Below are 22,676 nucleotides of genomic sequence, written 5' to 3'. Positions count from 1 at the left end.
TTCTGGGTGAGGAACCTTTTCCTTATATCCACTGGCACATCTTCCATGTCATTCTCTTGGGTCTTCTCACTGGCCCCAAGACTGAAGGGAATGGTGCATGGCCTTCTGCTTCCCCTCTTGGGGAAGCTGCAGACTGCTAGAGGGTCCTGCCTTAGAAATTCCAAGTGAAAAAGGCAGCAATCACACTAAACTGAGGGGAGCTGGGACAGAGGAGCTTGTGGTTTGCAGTGATGAGGATGAGAAGGAAGGCTACCAGCACAGCACTGTTGTTATCTCTTTCAGGTGGAAAGGAGAGTCATAATGAAAAGGAAAGCAAAAGCCAACATTCAGCCGTGAGTTTTGGCACAGGGGTTAAAGGACAGCAAACTTGAGGAGTGGCAAGGAGGAAAACTGCTATTTCAGAGTCAGGGTGGGATTGGTTCAAGCCTGTGGGTCCACTGGAGGTGTCTCTTGACCATTTGCCTTTCTTACATCCACCAACTTCTTCCTTTAGGCAAATCAATGTTGGCAGTGACTTTCAGGCCGAGCTCCCTGAGCTGCAGACCAGACCGCCAAGTGAGGATGAAGAGCCTGCAACCCTGGTCTGGAAGCCCTGGGGGGAAGATGACTCTGACATGGAAAAACCAGACAGAGGTAGCTGTCAAGCTTTTTTTCCACCCCTGAGATACTTGGGTGTGTAAAACACTCATTTTTGGGTGAAAAGTCTGTTTTTTGCAGGCTCTGCTTCTCTCCTTGTCTTGCCCATCTTCCCATGTGTGAGTGTTAGAGGCAAGGAGGATGCTCTGCTTTTGCAGCAGAGCAGGAAAAAAAACAACTGTCCTGCTTTCCAAATTGGTCAGAGGCATTTGCCACTGGAAGAGGGGAGATTGGCCCCCACTTCTTATTACAAAAGCTGCTTTGAAGAAAGAGCCAGCACTACGTGGGCCCTTGAAAGCTGCCCCTTTCTTTGCTCTCCTTTTCATGCTCTCCAACCTGCTGCCTTAAGCTCTTGTGCTTTCCTTTTGCCTTGTATGGCAACCTTTCCCCTTCCTTGGCTCAAGCCTGACTTTTGGTCGGTTTTGTTGTGCTTGCAGTAAGAGAACTGTTGGACATGGCCAGCTCCCGTGGCATTCCCGGGGCAGCAGCTAACCTGGAGCTCGCCCTGCACTGCCTGCACCAGGCACACGGCAACATTCCGGTAAGAAGCGGCTGTTTGGGTGCAGAGAAGAGTGGACTTAATTAATAAGGCCCAGGCACTGGGACAGCCTTTTCTGGCTGCTCTTTGAAGAAGGGAGTTAACAAGAAGCAGAGCACTTGCTGCCTGCCATGTCTCCTCCAGCTGTGTCAGGGGTGAGCCCAAATGGCTCGAGCAGGGAGAAGGAGGCTCGAGGCACCGGCGGAGGGTCCTGCAGCCTGCTCCCTTGTAAATCTCCTGGAGATCTGTGTTCTCTAAGACATTTTGAGGTGCATAGAGGGGAAATTCCCAGAAGCCTCAGTGAGCTGAGGCAATTCTGGGTGCAGGAGGAGCAAAATCATTGAGTTGGTCAGCATAATGCCACTCTTGGGGACCAGGATCAAAGGGATGGGCAGCAAAAATGGGATTAGGAGCAAACCACAATGTTTGACCCATATGAGATGCAGTGCCCGGAATCTCTGAAGAGGCAAAGTAGCTGAAAGGCAGCATTTCTGTTTTTGGCTCCTTTTTTGTTGTGGGGCAGCTAAAGCCTTTTTCCCTTTGATCTTGCAGGAGGCTCTGGAGATGTTGCTCTTGGGGGGGCCTCCAACAGCTCAAGGCCATCCCTTGGCTGATTATCATTATGCAGGTAACCAAAGCAGAGCTTGTTCCTTCACTGACAGATGCTGCTGTCCCCTTAATTGCCCTGTCAAGCATTTCTGCTTAAACAAGTAACACCAGCACAAGGTCTTGTCTTCTCTGGGGGCAAGGAAAGCACCAGCATCTACTCCTTCAGCTTGTTGTCCATGATTTTTTCCCTGGGGAATGCTTGCTCTTGACTTCATTACCTTCTGAGGGAGCAGACGTACACATGTGAATGATGGATGGCACCGATTTTGTTTCGGCAGCCAATGGGATCTACTTCAAACGGAGAGAGGGATCAATTTACCTGCTGCTTTTTATTGCCAGGTTCTGATACATGGACACCTGAGGAGAAGGAGTCCTTCCAAAAGGCTTTTCACACCTATGGCAAGGATTTTCATCTCATCAAGAAGCAGGTAAAGCCATGGGACATTCTTTACTCTAGGAGATCATCAGAAGGAAATGTTGCTTATTTCTGGTACCAAATACTGGAATTCAGTCTCTCTTCTTCTCAAGTACCAAAAATGTTAAAGTAGTAACAAAATGGGACATCGAAGGCCTACGTGAAAATGATGATCCTGCCTCTCCAGCCCTTTTCTCCAAGCTGTTTTGGAGAAAGGCTTATTCTGTCAGACTTGTCTCGTAGGTGTGCTGGTACTTCCACAGCACATTATGCTGGGATAACTGAATGGGGAGAAGAAGAACTGTGCTAGATGGATTTGTTTTTGATCTGTGCATTACATCTGTTACCATGTAGCATAATACAGGGTTTACTACATTGCATAATGCCTCTCTTACTCCATATTGATCTCATTTTACACCCTACTCAATTTACTCCATTATTTTAATTCCTAGTTTATTCCATATTCTACTTTTTCTCCAATGCACCCTACAGGATGGCCATTTTAGATTCCTTCTTTTTCTCTTCACAACAGATTCAGAGTAAGACTGTGGCACAGTGTGTGGAGTACTACTACTCCTGGAAAAAAGAGCATAAACTTGCCAGCGCTCTTGATCAGGTGAGTGTGAAGGAGATCCAGACATGCCAGGAGGGTCAAGAAACTGGGAGAAGGGGACAAAACCTGCTGGCGAGCCATGCATGATGCCCCTTTGCCAGGGTCACATTGTCCCATGCACTGGGAAAGGTGCAGCAGATGCTGCCCAGGGCTTCATTAAGCTGCTGCCCTGAAATCCTGGAGCATAACTTTGACCCAACAAAGCAGCACCATCACCAAAATGGGCTTTGACTCTCTATAGATTGGTTTCTCAAGGGCTGGCACCCTTGCTGATTCCAATCAGATCCTTAATTCCCTACTGCTTGCTAACATCATTAATCTGGGCTGCATTCATGGAGATGCTGCAGATTTTCAGGGATCTTTTGTAGCATCCCCGTGTACTCCCCAAGAAGGAGCTGCCAATGCTGTGGCTCTGTTAAAACTTTCCTTGCTGACAAACAGCAATTTGGTTGAGAGAGAGAGAGAGAGAGAGAGAGAGAGAGAAAGAGATAGATTATTTTGGGTAGTAGAAAATGGGTAACCATGTGTCTTCACTAATGTGACTGAATTTAATTTGACCCATTCCCTAGACATTTGTGGAGGAAAAATAGAGATAAATAGATGTTAGGCAGAGAGGTATAAATCAGAAATGTAGAACTATAGATATCCACATATTTATGCCACCCCTTTGGGCTGTAGGAAAGATGAGTACTTTCCTGCAAGGGCTGTGTTGGCAGCCTGCCACAGACTGCTGCCAAATCCAGCTGTTTTCTCAGCTCTTCGGGGTTTGGAGGAATTTGCTTAGGCCGATAGATTTTTGGGCTGGGCGCTCTAATTTCCAGCTTTCTGAGAGGAAGGAAACATTGATAAGGATTCTTTGATTTCCAGACTGTGGGCAAAGCAAAGAGGAGCAAAAACCCTCCCAGAAAGGAGAACGAGGAGACAGGGAAGAGGATCCGCAAGAGGGCCCGCAGCACGGAGTGTCCCTGCTGCCAACCGCACCAGCCGCCCCATTCGGCAGGAGGCCCCTTTCCGTGCGGGCAGTGCAAACGGTGCGGAAGTTCCTCCTCTTTCTGCTCAAACCTGCACTTTGGACTAAAACAAGCTAACTGTTTCCAAAGGCACCGCTGGGGAAGCTGAGGGCTCTTGGAGGATTGCCCCTCTCAGCCATGGTCAAGGTTACAACCCACTTTAAACCCAGACAGCTTAGTTAAAACCCAGCATTCAAAATGAAACCTTGCAGTGCCCCAGTAAGACACAATTCATACAAGCAGGAGTAGATACATCAAAGCTTGGTTTGATGGGGCTGATCCAATTAAAAATAGGATGAAGCAAAAGGAGGAAGAAATTTGAAGGAACTGAAACAAGAAAGATCAGACTAATGGTGCTGATCAATTTACAAGTGTGTCACAGCCTGAAAAGACAGAAATTCATACAAAGACGGGGATCTTGCCGCTTGGTTTAATGGTGTGTCCTAAATTAATAATGGATGGTTTGTCTCCTATCTTCCAGGGTGTTTGAAACCGTGAAGGAAAGGAACAAACACAGGAGAAGGCATCGCCCACGGAAGGAAGCAGGGCCTCTCCCCAAGAAGAAAAGACCAAATTAGCCCTGCAGCTGTCCAGGGCTAGCAAGAGTTAGCTGTCAAGAGAACTAGATAGAAATAAGATTGTTTGTTAAGTTTTTAGGGTTGTTTATTCTTCTATTTAGTTTACTAGATAGGAATCTCTCCATTTATTAGTTAAGATTAATTAGTATTATTAAAAATGTATTAGTATTATTAGATTTATCAGTAAATGTAAGAGGTTTAGTGTTCGCTATCTTTTGTCATTTTGTCTTTGTTGAGACACAATCTGTCTTTATCATTAAACCAAAGTTTGCTCCATGTTGTCTTTTTGTCTGTATGACATCACTCAAGCAATGTTCGTTACATCTGGTGGGTGTTGAAAACACAGCGTTTACCCTGAGAGAAGAATCTGGGCACGTGAGTCCCCCACAAGCCCAGCCCCTTGCTCAGCTGGTGGGACTTACAAAGATCTGTCTCCATTACTTCCAATGAAATAATGGTGGGGTTTCATCCTTTGATTCCTAAAAATCTCAGCTGTGAGTCAGCTCAGAATCTCAGGGCGCTTACTTTATAACAGACTATTCTGTCTTATGAACAATGATGTTATTGAGCGGTCTTTGCCTCATTGAGCAGAAATATTGGGAGTACCTGAACAAGGTGAGAGCACTGCTGGCAGAAAGAAAACACAAAAGCTAGATTGAATTCTAAAGCAATATTTAAATTGCTTTTCTTCCCGACCTCTTTACTTCCCCTTGTTTTTCCTGCACCCAGTTACTGAAGTCAGGCTCACAGTAAAGGTTACCCATTTTGATACTCATATTTGGGAGGCAGTTTCCAGAAGGATTTGTTATTCCACCAGCAGTGCTGTGCTGGGTTTTTCCCTCCTCATGGTACTTGGTTGCAGTTTAGCCATCCTGGGAAGTGTCTGCCCAGACAAACACTTACAGTGACTTTGAAAGGGTTTCCAGCTGCACAGTCAGTGGTTTCCAAGTCCTGTTTCCACTTATCTTAGGCAATAGACAAACAAAAACCCCCTTTCCCTTTATGCTGATTGTTGAAAATGGACTTTTTATTTTTACATCCAATGCTTTGTAAATGAAAAAAACAAGTATTTCTCATTTTATAAAAGAGAAAAAGTCACTATAGCCACCACTGAAGGTACTCTGCCCAGCTCAAGTGGTCTCATGGGATCCACAGGAGAACATATAGTACACCACAGCTTTGGGGGCTGTTTCCTACTGTCAACAACTATCTGCAGCTGACCTTCCTCTTTGTTCACTTTGTAGCTTCTTTACAGTCTGGGTGAGATGCCTACCCAGCACCCAGAAAGTGTTCATAGTCTAAAACATTACAGCACAGGAAGAGGATCCATAATACAGTGCAGGGCACAATTAAAACATGGGATTGAGTAGCAGCTATTTGGTTTTAAATAAATTATCTAAGAAAGTGCATCTGATTGTGAACTACTTCAGAAATATTTCTGGCTTAAAAACCTTATTCTAACATGGTCTTCCTTGTAGTAACGGAAGGAAGCATCTAAAATAGCTCATGCTCAGTCTGTGACAATTCAGAAGAGAAAGTAAAAGAGAAGAATAATGTGCCATTATGGAGAAATCACATACTCAGTCTGTCAGATTCACAACTTAGAAAGATAGCTCCAGCTTTGTAGATTTCACTCATATTTTTTTTTCCAGGTAGTTTTCTTAAAGAATAAGTCTTCTGGGCATTTGGTTAAATGACTTAAAATTACCATCAAGCTTTGATCAAATAACTAACGTTGATCAATGAATAAAATGAAAAAAAATATTTTACTCTCTCATATATGCTGAGTGTATATAGGTGCATATAAATTACCACATTTTTGAGTAAAAACGCAAGGTTGTGTTCTGCACTTGTAATACTGCTAGCTATTACACCTCTTTTATCAATACATTAAGAAAGCTGAAAATAATGATATACAATCCAAAATAGATTTGGAAGTGCTCTCTGTAGGTTTATAGCTTACCATTTTAAGCTTTCTAGCAGTTTTATTTCTTAATGAGACCAGATTTGTCACAGGCAATATGCAGCTGTTACTCCTCATTGCTTTCTGATTAGAGCTTGTTTGCAAACATTCCTTTCCATATTTTAAGTAAAAAACACACAGCAGAGATCATAAAACATTGAAAGCATCATGTGAAATCCTGACCCTGCTGAAATGAGTGACACAGCACGTAAGTCACTCAGGTCAGCATTCACCCATAATATGTGTGCTCCAGGGAAAGAAAGAAAAAAAATATATTTGCAAACACAGCCATATGATTTATGGAACAAAGGAAAAAGGATGTAGGAAGCATGTGCTTGAAAATCCTTTTGCCACACTGGGGAAACAAATGGTCCCTCCAGCTGGATTGTTCTTGGAGATCCTGACTGGTGTCTCTTTCCATGAAAGCCAAGATATTAATTTAGTTTGTTTCCAAACCTGTTCCCTGAAGTAGATACCAATTCATATAGCACAGAAATGCCCGAGGACTGGCCACCAAAAGTCTCCTTTAACAAGGCTTTGCTCCAGTTAATCCAAAGTCTCAGAGGCTTCAGCTGGGATAGACAGGATGGATGGAGTATGAGAATTGTGAATAAGAGAAAACAATAAAGATGGAATAAAGGAATATAGTCTGCTGAGCTCTTATTTTTAGGGTGCTTTTTGTGTGTGGCATAAGTAAACATGCACATAGATCAGTGAGAAAGTAGAGTATAATAAAGCAGAAAAGCAGTATAATGAAGGCTGAGGCTGAGCCAGAGAAATTGAGTGGCAGAGAGAAGGAAGAATGAAACAGCCACTTATCCCAAGGAAAGAAAGTATCTGTAACACTGGGGAAAAAATCTGAGAAAAAGTTCCCATTGGTGTCCTTACTCCTTTCCGACCTTCTTTGGCTCTTCCCTGAAGTTGTGTTACTTAGGAAATGCAAAAGTTCTCCTCTGGCCTTTCTGGGATCACCTATTTATTCTGGAAAACATCTACATTTTAGAGATGAACACTTATGGAAGGGAGAGATTTCTCCTAAAAGAAAAATGATGATCAATATAAATTTGATACACTTGCTTATCTAAGCCAATTACTTCAAATTGACTTTCCTCTGCCAATGGAAATTATCCTGGCTATATTGCAAAGAATACATGGAAGCATTAGCTCGTGAAGGCACCTAACCCTAACTTAAACAACTCAACACTTCACACATATGACTACAGATTTGCTTGTTAGCAGCACATGGAGCACAAGAAGATAAAAAGCTTTTAATAGGTTTGTAATTCATTACAGGAAATAGCTACTTAGTCAAGTCCAAACTCTATATAAAGCATGGCTAAAACATTTGCAGAAATGTTGCAAGACAATAGCACTACTTAACTGCAACAAAATTTCAAAAGACATGTTTTAGTACAAAAAAGTAGAAATCAAATTAATACTTATGATATGATCCTACTCCCATAAGGGTCCATAGAATTATCAATTTTTTAATCTAAAAAACAGACATCAAAATCAACTTGAGTTGCAAGCAAAAGTATACTTCCCACCAATCCTAAGCTATCAGATTCTAATATCTATACCTAAAAATTGAAAACCAAACAGCGCACTTTCAGATTCTGCGCAGAATTACAAGGTACCAAGAAAAAATATTTATTCAATGGGAATTTGGCTTAGTTATCAGGGACTGGTGGAATCAGAGTATAATTGCCATTTGGATTGTGTAGAGAAAAGATAAAATCCATATGGTATTTGTAATTTTACTGACTGTTGTGTTATTGTTTATGTCTGGAACAAAACAATGAAAATGTTTTCAAATCTAATATATTTTATTCTTGTTCTGCAGAGAACTACTGCGAGCAGAAGCTTCATTACAATAGAGAAATGAGTGCATGTTTCTACATCAGTTAACTATGTCAAACAGTGAAGGAAGAAATGGCCACATTATATAATCATTAAAGCTGTTTAACATATGGACACCTGACCCTCTAAGCAGAACATGCAAAGAACCATCATTCACATCTTGGGGCTTTTTATTGATAAAGAAACAGAATATTTGAAGATCAGTCCTGAAAACATGTTTTTCTATATGGACAGGGTTTGTTTCTCCCTAGGTGTACTTATGGCTTATCTGGGGTGATTTAGATTTCTAGAACCAAGAGGTGTCACAAAAGATGCAGATCCTGACAAAAGTATTGATAAGATGTGTGTGTGTGTGTGTGTGTGTGTGAAGGCAGTGTTTTGGGCTGTGAGTGACTAGCCATTGTATTCAGAGAAGCAAATTTTCTGAAGTATAGAAAAGGTATGTGACTTTCTTGTACTGTCCTGAAATTCCTTGGTATAGATCTTGGAGGTCTTGGGCACTGAAACACCTTACTTCCTCTGGAAATGTAGATGTCTTGAAAGTATTAAAAATTTTCAGCATAACAGAGTCACAACATATTTTTTCATCATGTTTCCCCATTTAAATAAACTATGTATTTATTGTGTGTGACAAACCCAAACTTGCCCACCATGGAAAAAAATGACCCTTGCTGCCATGTAGCAGAACTTCTACACCACTCTGTGACTTTTTTTGCCTCTTGAACACCTACTCCAAGAATAGAAGAACTGTTTCACTTGATTCGTAACTGAATTGAGAGAAAGCCAGAGATTTCTGCTATGCAGATAATTATGGTGATTGTAAAATCACTGGGAATACCTGTTCTGTGAAGAGGCCACACAGGGCAGAGGTCCGGCAATCAGAGCCAGCCATGACTGGAGCCTGTGGAAGAACAGGACTGTGCCACATGGGCTCAGTAAGCAGCCCAGACCTGACAGGGTCCAGGTCCATTTCAATGGCAAACTCAGAGCATAAATCATATGCAGTAGGTTTGGCTAGCAGCTCCCAGGCTGAACATACCACACATTTGCATGTGGACATATGGGCAAGTATATTTTTGCTGTGCTCAAAGGAAGCTGAGGGTCTCTGCAGGTAACCCACCATATCCAGTTATTTCTATGGTAGTTCCTGAATTTGTGCCTACCCAGCTCTCTGCATAGCACCTGGTCTGCCTGGAGAAAGCGTGTAAACATCTCTTGCCTTCAGCAAGTAGGAAATGTCCCAAAGTACCTATTTTTACCAGAGTGGGGTTGCTATGCTACAGCTGAAACAAAGAGTAATTAGCAATTCATTGAAAAGATACAAGAAAAGAAATCATACAAAGGGGAGTCCTTGCTGCTATCTCACTTTCCTGATTCTTATCTCTTACTTCCTATTTCTGGCTTTTCATTTTGGACTTTGCAGCTCAGCTTCCTTTCGGTGTTTCCCTTTGAATTTTTGCTTCTCATATAGCATTGTGCTTGCGGCTTTTTGAAAAGGAAGCCTGGGAAAAGGTTGGCTTGTTCAGGAATGTTTGGTAACATATTTTTAGTTTAGGGACTGTCTTTTAGAAAAGAGCTACAAGGGTCATGCATTAAATATTTTCCTATGTTTAAAGAGATATTAGTGCTTCCTGCTTATCCCAGCTTTATAATTCAAAAGACTGGAGAGTAACAGTGGCCAGAACGCTTAAATTGAGAAGACTGAAGGCAAATGTTTCTCTATCTAAAGAGTAAAATGAACAAAGCCTATAAGCTAGTGACAAGACTGTGCCCATATACCAGCATAGACTAATCATGTATCATGAAGATTGCTGTTTCACAGGGATTTTTAACAGGTGGGAGTCACAATTTTCAGAGGGCATAAATGCAACCTCAAGATCATCCCACAGGCTGGTTTTGCTTGGGAAATAGATTATTTACAAAAGAAATGCAAAAATGGTTCTCAGAAATATTCTGCTGGAAACACAACTCACTGATATTAGATTGTTGGTTCCCTGTAAAGCATGGAACCCAAGGGTTGAAACCTTTTCTTCTGCTTCTATAAGGAGTGCCGAACATTATATATGGTGATGTAATTATGATGTAAGCTGGCAAAAAGACAATTTATGCTGTAAATTTGGAAAAAAATTAGCTCTGATCTGACCCAGAAGGTCTTCAACCTTTGAAAAATATTTATACCACAAGTTAAATAATGGTGGCAAATTTTCTGCTGTTGATATCTGGGGAAGCTTCATTAATTCCCATTGCATCAATTTCCATGGAAGAACTTAGTTCAGGGTTTTACAGGATTAAACTTCTCACTGGAAAGGAAAGCTTAATGGCTTCAACAGGTAAAACAACAGAGAAACATTAAACCCAAAGAGAGTGACACTGGATTTATTTGACTATTTAATCAATGGACAGTGTGGAAGATCATAGTAGCCTTATTTCCTCCATGATACTCATGTATAATCCAGATATTTATCTGTTCATATTGTTTTCTTCCATTACATGTATTTTTAAATCCATTGTAATAATTTACTTTGGCCTCTAGCTCCAAGCATAGGATACAATTTCCATCTTATTCCAAATAATATTGGCTAGTTGCTAGGAGAGTGTGCTGATTCCTTTTACGATTTCTTTTCCTCACCACATCTGTGTGTAATTTTTTTATTTATTGTCTCTCTAGGACATTTTTCCTGTGAGAAACCCAAACGTGAAATGTAGCTCTTTCAGATCTCATTTAGTATTTTAGACAAGGAGCATTTCCTATAAATATTTACTGAATAGGATTTTACCAGCTGGTAGTTAATTCCAGGCATAAATGTCTAAGTATATGTGTGGATGGATCTGCACTCTACACATCATCTGTTATCTCCTCTGAGTGAGCAAGCAGGTGTGAGTTTGAAGTACAAGTGTGGATTAACTTAAGGGTGAGCCTTCCTGCTCCTTACTGCTGCAGATCTGTGATGCACCAAATGTGCAAAGTTTTTTTTTTGTTTTTTTTTTTTTTTTTTTTTTTTTTGGTTATTTCACCCTTAGGAGCAGATCTGGCCTGAGTATTGAGAGAGTTACTGGCCTTAGCTGTGTTCCTGGTTCTCTGATTGAACTTAGCCTCTCTCTTCCACATGAGGGACTGCCCAGTGGGATTTACACTGGTTCCTCAGCCCCACAGCTTACAGCCCGACCTATAAACATAGACCAATGTCAATTTTAGTAAATTCTTTGCCAGCAGACATGGATAGTGGTTTATATTATTCTGCTGACCTGAGAACTATGGAAGAAATATTGGGCTGGTTTTTATTTTTTAAACAGACTTTTTTTTTTTTTTTTTTTTTAACAGGATATCAATTTCTAATTAATCTCCTCATTATAACCTTAAACTTGTGTTCTTCCTCTGGTTTTGGCTGCAATTTTATTTCCATCTTAGGAGTACTCCTTTCACTTCTTAAAGGATAGATGCTTTGTAGTTTGAAGATAAAGCTGTCTACTATTAATTGAGCTAATTGCTGTCAGCTCATCCTTACCAATAGTACTTCCTTGGTTTATATGAGACCTCAACCTAAAACTTTAATTTTTTACCTTTTTTTTTTTTTAACATCGACTTCTGAGAAGTGTTGAACATACTAGGCCCTCCCCTCCCCTCCGCTCCCCTTCCCTCCCCTCCGCTCCCCTTCCCTCCCCCTCTCTATAAGAACACCTTACTCAAATGAAAATACAGTATGTTTGTTTTCCCCATCTTCATAAGACAGAAGAGTTGAGCATTTTGGTTTTGGGTGTATCAATTCACATTTGTATTCATGAAGAAAAGGCTTTCCTGCTCTCCTGTATTTCTAGTCTAGCCCTTCATTTTATTTGGCAGCCTACTGGCAGTGTCCTTAGCCCACTTGAGACACAGGATTCCCAAGTGACAAGCTGGTCATACACAGTTCAGTTTGCTTTGGTTCCCACTAACTTCACTGGCAACATCTTCTGGTATTCAGAGGTTTATTTATGGCTAGCTTTATTCCTTTTTTCCTTTCCTGTAGATTTTTTTTTAATGCAGAAATTTTCATCTCTCCAGTGGCTCATCAGTTTCACTGGGCTCCACGTGTTTGCTGTTTCTTGTCAAGGCTCTGGCAGGATAAATAAAGTGTAAGAGAGGAGATGGGTGAAACAGATTTGTTTTCTGTTTATTTACATCGATTTCATTGAAGAGCAACATCAGAGCATCCCATAGAGTCTGTCAGAATAGAAGTTGTGTAAAGGGAGAAGGATCAGCCCCCTGGATCTATGTTAATGCTGTGCAGACAGTGCTGATGATGGATGGGGATTTCCCCTTTGGTTGTGAAGTTGGGGCAGCTCATTGCTCATGCTCCTGAACTTCCTATGGAAGACTCCCCAAAGGGGTGTTTTTTTTTCTGACCAGCTTTTAGTTCTAGCAGTAATCTTTGAGTGAAATATTTAATTCACCTCCACTTAAATACTGATTAAAAAGTACTGTTTCAATGCAGGCAGAAAAATCTGAGCTTGGCTATTAAGTGACATGATCTCATTAAATTCCCCAAAATAACCATCCACAGCCCCTAAAAGAGTATGGCAAATATTTATTCTATTAAAGGTTCTTCTTTCAGCAGTTAGATGATTCAGTGTGATTTTCTTCTGGTCATACATGCTGTGATAGCAAGGCAGAGCTCTCCTGTCAGCAGTGCGCCCAGCGTCAGAGCAATCCCTGTCCTGCAGGAAGGTATGCAACCTCCTCGGGGCTGATTGTTTTTTTACTTTTTTTTTTTTTTTTTTTTTTTTTTTTTTTTTACTCTTGGCAGACGTCCTTGAGCATTTAAAACGGATGTGAGAGAGTTTTTAGTCCTCATGCAAAACAACCAACTAAACATAACAGATTACATCAGCGCAGGCTTTTCAATTCCTGGATGGCAGCAGAGTGCTAATCCAACCTTCATCCTGGATTTCATAAACTGAAACAAGGGAGGCTGGCAGGAGCAGCGCTGCCGGATTGAGGAAGCTGACGACGGTGCAACATGTGGGCAACACACTTTATAAAGCTCATAAACTTGTAGGCTGATGTGTGCAGCTACCACTTTGGATTCTGTACCGCTGCTTCCCTCGGCAAGAGGCACCAGCAGGCTGAGCACTGAGACCCACTCTCTGGGATGGAGCATTTACCCCTGCAAGACATGAAGGGCTTTCTGTTCCTCACACTCCTCCTGATGCCTGTGCCTGCTGGAGCTGCTTGGAATGCGAAATACGCAGTAGATTGCCCTGATCCCTGTGACAGTAATGCATGCAAAAGTACCGCACGCTGTAAGCGAACAGTGCTGGATGACTGTGGCTGCTGCAGAGTGTGTGCAGCTGCTCTGGGGGAGACTTGCTATCGTACTGTCTCGGGTATGGATGGTGTCAAGTGTGGTCCTGGGCTGAAGTGCCAGTTTTACACTGAGGAGGATGACTTTGGTGATGAATTTGGTATCTGCAAAGGTAATGATGTTCACTTTGTATGCACCCACTGTGGCAATTTGACAGCAACATACATGCAGAGTTTGCCTCTTGCTTGAAAGGAGTTAAATGGGATTTTTACAGCTCATCACTTAGCCAAGGAAAAAGGGAAAAAAATACCTGCTGTCATTAGAAGGCATTACATGTACTGGGGCATGTTTATTAATGGGTGAGATTGTTTACACCTGGGGACATGTGTGAGGAAATACAGACAGGGTGTGCTTGAAGATAAGATTTTCGACTGGGGCTTGAGACACCCAGGCACTAGTCCTGTTCTTTCTGTTGATTTGGTGGGAGGCTTTCTATAAAATATAAAATATAAAGACTTTAATCCTGAAAGTCCAACCTTGTCACAGGTCCCTTTCACAGCTGCAAGCTCCTGGGGGTGATGCTCCCTCTGGCACTGCCAGCTGCCTGCCCAGGGACCAGGTGCTCATGCTGTGGTCTGGGGGATGGAGAAAGTAGCACTGCCTGAGTGCCTGGAGACTTTGTCCTGTTTAATTTAGTCCTGCCTTTGAGGTGCTCAGTCATCCTAGGGATGTGGTCAGGGGAGGCAAACAGAAACCCTCCTACCTGAAGGATGGCAATAACAGAACAGAAGGTGACTGCGAGATGAGCAGCCAGGCACTGCATACAGTTTATTCCAGGTATGTTGCATGCTGATTTCTTTAGGCAGAGGCTGTAATCTCATTTTTCATTTAGGAGCTATTCTCACTCCATTTAAACAGGGGACTCTTTAAAGGGTGGCAAGGTATCATATTCGTAAGAAGTAAGGTGAATTTTTAAAATAATAAACTATTTTAAAAAAAGAGTTTGCAAAGCATGAATGCATTGGTTTTTGCTGTGTTTGTATACCACTTCAGTAAGTAGATACAGATAAGCCTTAGAATAACTTCCTTAAAAGTGGGAATATCTTGGCAGTTAAATATCAGGAGTATTAATAGATTCAGTTAAAGTTATGACTTAGGACCTGATGCTGCAAAAATCACTTAGGCTGATTCACATACAGCACACACTTATTGACCTTATTTAAAATAAACTCATGTGCATGGTTGAGTGTGAAACTCAAAGTAGCACTTTATTGCAAACAAGTAGAACTTACACATATTTTCCTAGTGCATTCACCAGGAAAATATTTTATTGAGATAATTGACTGATTTTCAGTTTATTAAAAATCATAACAGTGCAAGATACTGCCTATAAATCCATTAACAGTTGTTTTGAATTAGTGTGTATTTTTCACTTTCCTCATAGGAGTTTCTTTGCAACAGCACCCTTTGAATGGGAGAAAAGAAATATTATGGGACTTGAGATATGAATCCCCATAGCTGAATCTTCAGTGCTCTGTAGAAAATGTTAAGTAAAATGTTTGGGTTTTTTTCCCAATTGGTCAGTGGAAAAACTCATTAATTTCACTAAAGCCATATCTTGACTTAAAATTTAGATTGGTGTTTAAAGCTTCTATTCCCCATATATTTATTTCCACTAAATATAATAGATGTAATTTTGATTTTTTTTTTTTTTCATCTCAGCTCTGAGATAGCACAATCTGTCCCTGGGGCCAGATATTATTTTGTATATTCATTTGCAGCTATAATACTAGGCCACTCACTCATTTTAATAGCTTCCATGTTTGTAATAACTGATAGATGCAGGATGGCTAAATTCTCTCTGGCTTCCTGTTGCCAATTTACTCTGAGGTTCTGGCAAAATGATCTGAACTCTCTGTTTTTCAATTTCTTATTTCTAAAATGGGCAGTATATATTCCAGAACAATTTTTGGGATACTTTTATTATTATGAGAGTGCATTGAACTATTATCAATAGCAATGTCATTATGGCTTGAAGCAAAGTACTTTTTCGTGCCATTGCTTCTATTAAACCACTGGAAGCTATCTGCAATTTATTTAGGACCAGGACCCTGTTTAAAAAAACCTTCTAAAAGACAAATTTACTCAGATCTCAGTTTCATGAAATCTAAAAAGTCGCATCAGTGCCAGGATTATTTCACACAGACCCAAATGCTTTGGGCTCAGACTTGTGTCTATGCTGTTGTGCACGGCTTTGCATCCCACCTCTTCAGGCTGAGCACCTGTAGCAGGCAGATTGATGCTCCATGTAGTGTGTGCTCTTTGCTTGTCTCCCAGGGAGGATATGCACACAAGAACAGTTCTTCTTCGGCAGGATTTTGTTTTTGTTTTATGTGGACAAGCAGCAGATCAAAGAGTCATTATTGGGAAGGGGAGTGTGCTGAGGCCTAGTAAGATTCTCCAAGCTGGAGTGGCTCTCTTTGCAGCCCATTTCTGGGAACTGGTTGATCTTCTATGGCTTTTCATTTATAAGAATAAATCCATATATCCATTTGAAACACAGAGAATTGTAAAATGTTGGCTAAACTATAACTATAAAACTATGATGCCTTAGCTTGATTTTCATATTACCTAGGCTGTATGGCAAAACTAAAATTTGCATTCGCTCAAGAGTAGACTGAAAAACTGAAAAGGTAATTTTATTGTGGGGTGTTATATGCAAAGAAACTATGTTTGGATCAGGAAGTCTCGTAGCTGGAAAGGAGAGACAAAATGAGGAGAGAGGTATCATTTGTGCTTACTATGTCACCTTTCTTAAGTGTTTTGTGGAAGCCTGGGCTCGATGGTTCCTTGGTCCAGCCCTGAATAGTCATTCATCTGCCCTTAGGAGGTGAATCAGAAACTCTCCAGACCTTGCCATTTAAGGTGGCCATGTACCTTGGGCTGGCAAGGACAATGAACATAAAGGCCTTTCTCCTGGGATATCTCAAACCTCTCCTGGGAATGATCACCTGTAGGTGGATTTGGAAAGGACGTGTTAGACATGGTTTTTCCCAGTCTCTGCCTCTTTAGCAATGGTTTTGGGAAGGTATCCTATTCAACAGCAAGGCAAAGGAAGACAAGGACCGTAGCCCTTAGTTTAAGCCCTCTGGAAAGTTGAATGACCCAGCACGTGATATGTGTCAGCTATGGGATAGGGCAAATCACCTATACCTGACTTAATATTCTTTGGAAAACATTTGCTCCCATCCTAGCAACTGCTTTGTAGTGCTCCTCCTCAAGCTTGCTCAGGGATGTCAGGTTTGAATTAGGGCATTATGTGACCAGATGCAGCATAACCAGGGAGTCGCCTTAGTTCCAGAGATCACTTCAGGGCATGCTCACTCTTTAGGCTGGAGATGCAGCCTAACGAGTGAGCTGTCTGCAATGGGAAGGTTGAATCTGACTGTCTGAGAAGGTATTGTGTGGGAGGCTACTCCCCAGGACCCAGTAGCATCTCCAGGTGGATGGTGAGTTTGCTGGATAGCTCTTCAGGGTCAGGCTGCATCCTCCACCCAGACTGCTGGCCCAGGCCGCAACAGCCCTGCACCACCCTGCAGCTCTAAATATCAATGGTCATGAAAGTCAGATAATGTCATAGTGAATCACATAGTTCAGGGAACTTCTGGAGTCATCTTCCTTTCTAAATTCAATGCTACTCCTTTAACTAAATCTCCTATAATTGTATACCGACATATTCATATGACTTTAACTAAGGCAATTTAATGTAAGAGTGCTCTTAAATCTAGGAGTGTTTCTGAGAAGGACTACCAGTAGCACATTATAAATAAGTTACAGGAAATGAAATTATGTATGTAAAGTGTGTCAAGGTTTGATATTACTGGAAAATACTTGTAAAAAAGCAGTCAGCATGCTGAAATCCTGTAGCTGAGGTCTAGATGACCTCCACTCAAAGGTTTTCCACTTTCAAGCAGACCAGCTATTAAGACAGCAGATTACTTGGATCACTGAGAACAGCTTTGCTATATTTTTTTTTTCAGAGTGTCCCTATGGTAGCTATGGAATGGAATGCAGGAAAGCCTGCAACTGTCCCTCTGGCATCTGTGACAGAGTAACAGGGAAGTGTCTGAAGTTCCCGTTTTTTCAACTGTCTGCTTCAAAGCCTCCAAATCGACGAAAAATATCTTCACACACAGGTGAGACTTTGTGGGACAGTTGATTTTAGCAGAAAACACCTTGCACACGATCTACTACCACTCTGTGTGTGAGTGGTGGGTACTGTGGTGGAGCTGTGCAAACCATTAACAACACAAGGTAGGTTTATTTTTCTTATTGGCATCTTCCTTAACATGTGGCAATGAATTAGGTGAGCTGGGACACATGCTAGAAACATTTTGAAATACTTTGCAACTGTTGTATATTCTAGCAGTACATCACCTGTGCAGCGGGAGGCTGTGCTAGGGTTTGCATCAGTCAGTTCAGGATTTCACTACATTGCATTTACTAGTGTTAACTAAGACATAGTAAAAACAATGTTTCTTTTTCTCCATGAGGACAGAGCTGTGTATATTGTCAGTTGTCAGTGAATGGTTTTATTAAATGTTTTATTGTAGTCACTTGTCACAGTATCACTGGATTAAATTATTTCCTTTACATTTATGTCCGGAGCTTGTAACAGATCTGTCCAGAATTAAAAAAAAAAAAAAAAAAAGGGAATGTCACAAGCTGGAGTTTTTTTGATGCACCAAGGAAAGATCACTGAAGTTTTTAGAGGTGGGATAAAAATTTTCCCCTTTTTCACACCTGATGATACTGAAGTATGTTTGACTGAATGAAGTTCACTCTAAATATAAACACAAACCAAAACAAATGCAAATGTGTAGAAGAAAAAAAATTCAAAAATGTCCAGAGATTTAAATCTAGATCTACTGGGATCTTTTATAGGATTTCACCTAAAGGTCTTTGGATTTAATTTCTTCTTGAACTCCAATTTGTGTGCAATTTAAAGTTTTCTTCTGTTTTATTAAGCTGTGTAGAGTTTGCTGTCTTAATACAAGATTTATCTTTCTCCCTTTCTCTGCTTAGAGAAAGTTAGATTGAAGCAAACTTCTGCATCTTATATCACATTTAAAATAATCTCCAAAAAACCTCTTACAAGATCAGTCAGCCCTGATATTTTTGTATTTTTCTACATGATTGTGCTCTTCTGCCTTTCCTTCTATTTATTACTGAGCGTGCCAAAATAATGACAGTGCCTGCTTTATTCTGTATCTGTATTTTATCTGTATCCAAACCTTCCCAGTCTGTTTGCATCAGTTCCTCCTCCCCTTTTCTCTTCCCCAATTGCCTTTGGTCCCAAATTTTCTCTGCCTCAATGTTTAACTGCTTGACTTATCCCAGCCAGGATGAGATATCCACTGCTTGGAAACAAACAGTGTTTTTTACCTTTGCAAAAGTTTCCCAATTACTTCTGTCCTCAGAAGTCTGTCACTGTTAGCAGGTCAGGGACACAATGAGCAGTATTCCATGGGGTGGTCACACAGGGATTCATTTAAAAGTGGTCTTCAGAAGTAACTATAGCATTTAAGTGATCTTCAGTAAATTAAAACAGCAGTAAATGCTTCTGTGTTTTAAATAGGCAAGTTTCTGACCCATATGTTTTATAAAGACCACTATGCCTACATATGCCTAGCAAACTTAAAGGTGTCAGAGGTCCTGTACATTGCAATTTTACTCCTTTCACAGTCAAACAGTAGGGCAGTGGACAGCACACTCTGTCCCAGGCCAGCTAGTTGTGCCAAACAGCCTTAGTCACAGGCCAGGAATCAGCCTCAGCCAGGGACTGTTTCCAGTTGACAAACTGAGTATCTTTTACCTATTTTTGGAGAGTAAGAGAGTTTAGTGGCACAGAGCAGGCTATTCCATGCCAGCTGGCCTCAGTCAGAGAATAGCTGCAGGGGAGTTTAATTTACTGCTGTAGTTATTGAGGATGTGTTGCTTGGTCCTGTGTCACTCTGGACTGAGTGTTACAGTCAGTACTGGAAACTGAAGTCAACTCATCAGCCTTATGCTTAAACTATTAGAAAATAGATATGACATATGCCTTAATTTGGTAGAAATTTTGCAGCTAGGTAATTGGAGGTAATTTACTGAGTTTTCTGCAATATGTCTGTTAAGGATTTTCCAAAGTATTTGTAAAACCAGGGACATTGCTGCAGGATAATATTTTAAAGCTCTCACATTCATGAAATCCACCTTTATTTTTGTGGTTTTTTTCAGACAATGACATGGCATCAGGGGATGGAAATTCTGTAAAAGAGGAATTCGTTAAAGAGAAAGTTATTCGCTCTCCAGTAATGAAATGGCTAAATCCTCGCTGATATTCACTTACACTTGTAAGACTTTCAAGTGAATGCATTTCTCACAGATTATTGAATATGCAACAACACACTTTAAGAAAGAAGTAGATCTATAATGTATGAATATGTAATCTCTGAAGCTCAAATGTGATCTGTTTTTAATGAGAAAAATGTTTACTTAAAAACTGACTGTACAGTGTATATGACTTTTGATATTTGTTTTGTTAAGTATTTGAACAGAGAAATGTATTGTGGCTTTCTGAATGTATAGTAATGCTGAAAACCCAACATGATCATTTAAATAGTGCCAGAGGCTGACTCTTGCCGACCTGGTGCTGGAAAAGCTCTCACTGAATGAAGGGAACAGTTTGGGTGAGTGATACTATTGATGTGGAACCATCGTGAAAGACACACATATAAACAACACCTCAGATGGAAGGAACACCCCTGTTCAGTAACAGTAATAACAACAAAAATGCAATAGTGTAAATTAAATAAACCAATATTAGTTGTTAAAAATTTTCTAGTTTTTGGAAGTTTGGTGACAATTCCTTGGAGACAAATATGCCTTTGTTCAGAGAGAAAACATCCAGCATTTCAGTTTATACATTGTGAATAACTTAGGCAAGACACTGCAGATATGTATTGTATTTAGTTGAATTTTTAAAGTTAAATTTTGTACAGAGAAACAGCAGATTGGTAAATTCTACCGATTTGTAGAAGGGGATCTGAAACAAAAGAAGCTGCTTATCATTATTTAAATATATATGTTTCTTTAAACCAGCTAGTTGGTGTCATTAAGGTGATATCTGCATTTCTTCTGGAAGAGTAGTGAGAGGCCAGCAAAAGGACCTTCATGCTTTCTGTCTTCACTGCTGGCTATGGCCCACATGTGACTCACAGGGAGTTAATTTGAACCAGGGAAATCTTGGACCCTCAGCAAGTGAAAGTGCAGCACAGACTACAGTATTTTGGTACCCAGTCCTTTGTTTCTCAATTGCATAAGCAAGTGGTCCCATTTCAGCCAGAAGAAAAACTTAAATGTGTTAGATTGTTGCAGGAATGGGCAGCCCCTCATTCAGTCTAAGCTGGATGATACACGTGTAAGTCAAAAATCACTATTGAGAAGGGCTTGCTAACATGTCTGAAAACAACCAGATCCACAGATAAAAATTGACATTGCTGTGTCAGAGTGAACGTAAATGCCGTGAGTTTAGGAGGAACCTTGTAACACAGAGCACTCTCATTCGAAGTGTGGCTTGATTTTAACATTTCCTTTGAAATCAACCTGAGCTTTGACAATGACTGCAGTTAAAGAAGGAACATACAGTACAACAGCCAGAGTTTAGTTCAGGATCTGAAAGCATGCTTTTAAAACTATGAACAACAGAAACTCTGATGCCTTTAAAGAGATCCAAAGTCAACATCTGTGAAAGCAGGATGCTTTCACCTGGGAAAGCAGGCATGAATCATGCTGATTTGGAACAAGAGGATGATGAGAGTAGAAGACATCCAAATGTCAGGCTGAAAGTGCAGGTTCTCTTGCAATGATAATTGGAGACATGCAAACATAAATCTCAAACTAGAATAATACCACATTTTAACCAGTATTGAATGTTAGGGTCTGAGAGGGAATAATGTTATCTTGGGCTATTTACTAGCAAGTGAATTGATTCTAATCTACTGATATCAAAAGTAATTTTTTTCTTAATTTCAGTAAGAGCAGGATCAAACTCATGTCTTCCAGCAGACTGATGAGAAATATTTAAAGAATGTAGTAAATACTGCATACATTATTAATATTTTGCAAGTGTCATAAATGACATTACAAGTTCTTGAATGTAAATCTAATAAATCAGTTGGTTTTAAAGAGTGTAATATTATTATTGTTCAATAAAAAAACCCAACAACTGAAAGCATCACTGTCTATTGTGTCTATCTATTAAGACAGAGTAAGCCTGCTGGTGATGGTACAGCCATGTTTTCATGTAGGTTAGGTATGCTTTTCTCTCAAATCCACAGAAACAGTTTCATGATGTCTGCATCTATTTCAGCAAATTTCTGGGACCTTTCATGATTGCAGAAAATGAGTGGTGTCCCATGTACAGAAAGATTTGTGTCTACACCATTTCAACCACCTTCATCTTCAAAATAAGGTGGCTGGATCCTAGCTGCCTACTTGGAACAGTCACTCTTTGGCCAATCCAGTAGAGGAAGGATTTGGAAGTTGTCTTTTATTGTTGGCCTGGCCATTACCATGCCTGGAGCACAGCCTGCAACTTCTTGATACTCTTTCATTTGTCATATAGGAATAACCTATGAATCCACAACTGGCAAGTCAGGAGAAAGGAGGAGATGGAGAGGCATGTCTTGAAAACATTTTTGGTTGATTTTAACTCTTTTCCATCAAATTTATAAAATGCTTTTGCATCTCTTTAGCTGCTTCAGTGATAGTTCATTGCACACAGAATAGATTTAATAATGAAATTACAGTATTTCATCCTACTATTTTATCCTTTATCCATTGAAACATTTATCTGTTGCTACCAGTAACAATGGGACTACACCAGGATAATAAATAATGGAAATGATCACAGAGCCATAGAATAGTCGAAGTGTTTAGGTTGGAAAAGACATTTAGGATCGTTTGAGTCCAATTGTTAACCTGACACTGCAGAATCCACTGCTACTTCTGAAATAAAAGCTGTGAAATGGTTCATCACAGAATGTGGTCCCGTCATCTAGTATTTAATTTGGCTTTAGTGGGGTCATATGTTACTTACAGTATGAACACGTTTGGCAAATAGGCCTCA

The 22,676-nt window shown here is 40.5% G+C and overlaps 2 protein-coding genes and 1 long non-coding RNA gene across 3 annotated transcripts; all 3 read left to right on the top strand.

The window, feature by feature from the left end:
* The first annotated feature begins 265 nt into the window (after positions 1-265).
* On the top strand, positions 266-2,913 carry LOC137464501 (zinc finger protein 541-like). Its single transcript, XM_068175885.1, has 6 exons — positions 266-332; positions 494-633; positions 1,074-1,177; positions 1,727-1,802; positions 2,123-2,211; positions 2,731-2,913. Exons 1-6 carry the CDS (start codon positions 301-303, stop codon positions 2,896-2,898), a joined length of 609 nt encoding a protein of 202 aa, XP_068031986.1. The 5' UTR covers positions 266-300; the 3' UTR covers positions 2,899-2,913.
* A 74-nt stretch (positions 2,914-2,987) lies between these two features.
* LOC137464502 (uncharacterized) lies at positions 2,988-4,605 on the top strand. Its single transcript, XR_010994258.1, has 2 exons — positions 2,988-3,842; positions 4,303-4,605. It is a non-coding gene; the product is annotated as an uncharacterized lncRNA (long non-coding RNA).
* Positions 4,606-13,018: 8,413 nt separating this feature from the next.
* ESM1 (endothelial cell specific molecule 1) lies at positions 13,019-21,774 on the top strand. The gene is made up of 3 exons (XM_068175837.1): positions 13,019-13,676; positions 17,545-17,700; positions 19,784-21,774. Exons 1-3 carry the CDS (start codon positions 13,352-13,354, stop codon positions 19,882-19,884), a joined length of 582 nt encoding a protein of 193 aa, XP_068031938.1. The 5' UTR covers positions 13,019-13,351; the 3' UTR covers positions 19,885-21,774.
* Positions 21,775-22,676: the final 902 nt, after the last annotated feature.

Source organism: Anomalospiza imberbis, chromosome Z, assembly GCF_031753505.1.
Source record: "Anomalospiza imberbis isolate Cuckoo-Finch-1a 21T00152 chromosome Z, ASM3175350v1, whole genome shotgun sequence".
Classification (NCBI taxonomy): Eukaryota; Metazoa; Chordata; class Aves; order Passeriformes; family Viduidae; genus Anomalospiza; species Anomalospiza imberbis.
The sequence above is the reverse complement of the archived record's forward strand: the minus strand, read 5'-3'. Positions and strand labels throughout refer to the sequence as shown.

Bases quoted from the DNA above. Each gene is read 5' to 3' on its own strand.
- ESM1 (XM_068175837.1), top strand. From the start codon at position 13,352: ATGGAGCATTTACCCCTGCAAGACATGAAGGGCTTTCTGTTCCTCACA. The intron at 13,677-17,544 runs GTAATGATGTTC...TTTTTTTTTCAG, and splicing joins TGAATTTGGTATCTGCAAAG to AGTGTCCCTATGGTAGCTAT. The intron at 17,701-19,783 runs GTGAGACTTTGT...GGTTTTTTTCAG, and splicing joins AAAAATATCTTCACACACAG to ACAATGACATGGCATCAGGG.
- LOC137464501 (XM_068175885.1), top strand. From the start codon at position 301: ATGAAAAGGAAAGCAAAAGCCAACATTCAGCC. The intron at 1,178-1,726 runs GTAAGAAGCGGC...TTGATCTTGCAG, and splicing joins AGGCACACGGCAACATTCCG to GAGGCTCTGGAGATGTTGCT. The intron at 1,803-2,122 runs GTAACCAAAGCA...TTTTATTGCCAG, and splicing joins GGCTGATTATCATTATGCAG to GTTCTGATACATGGACACCT.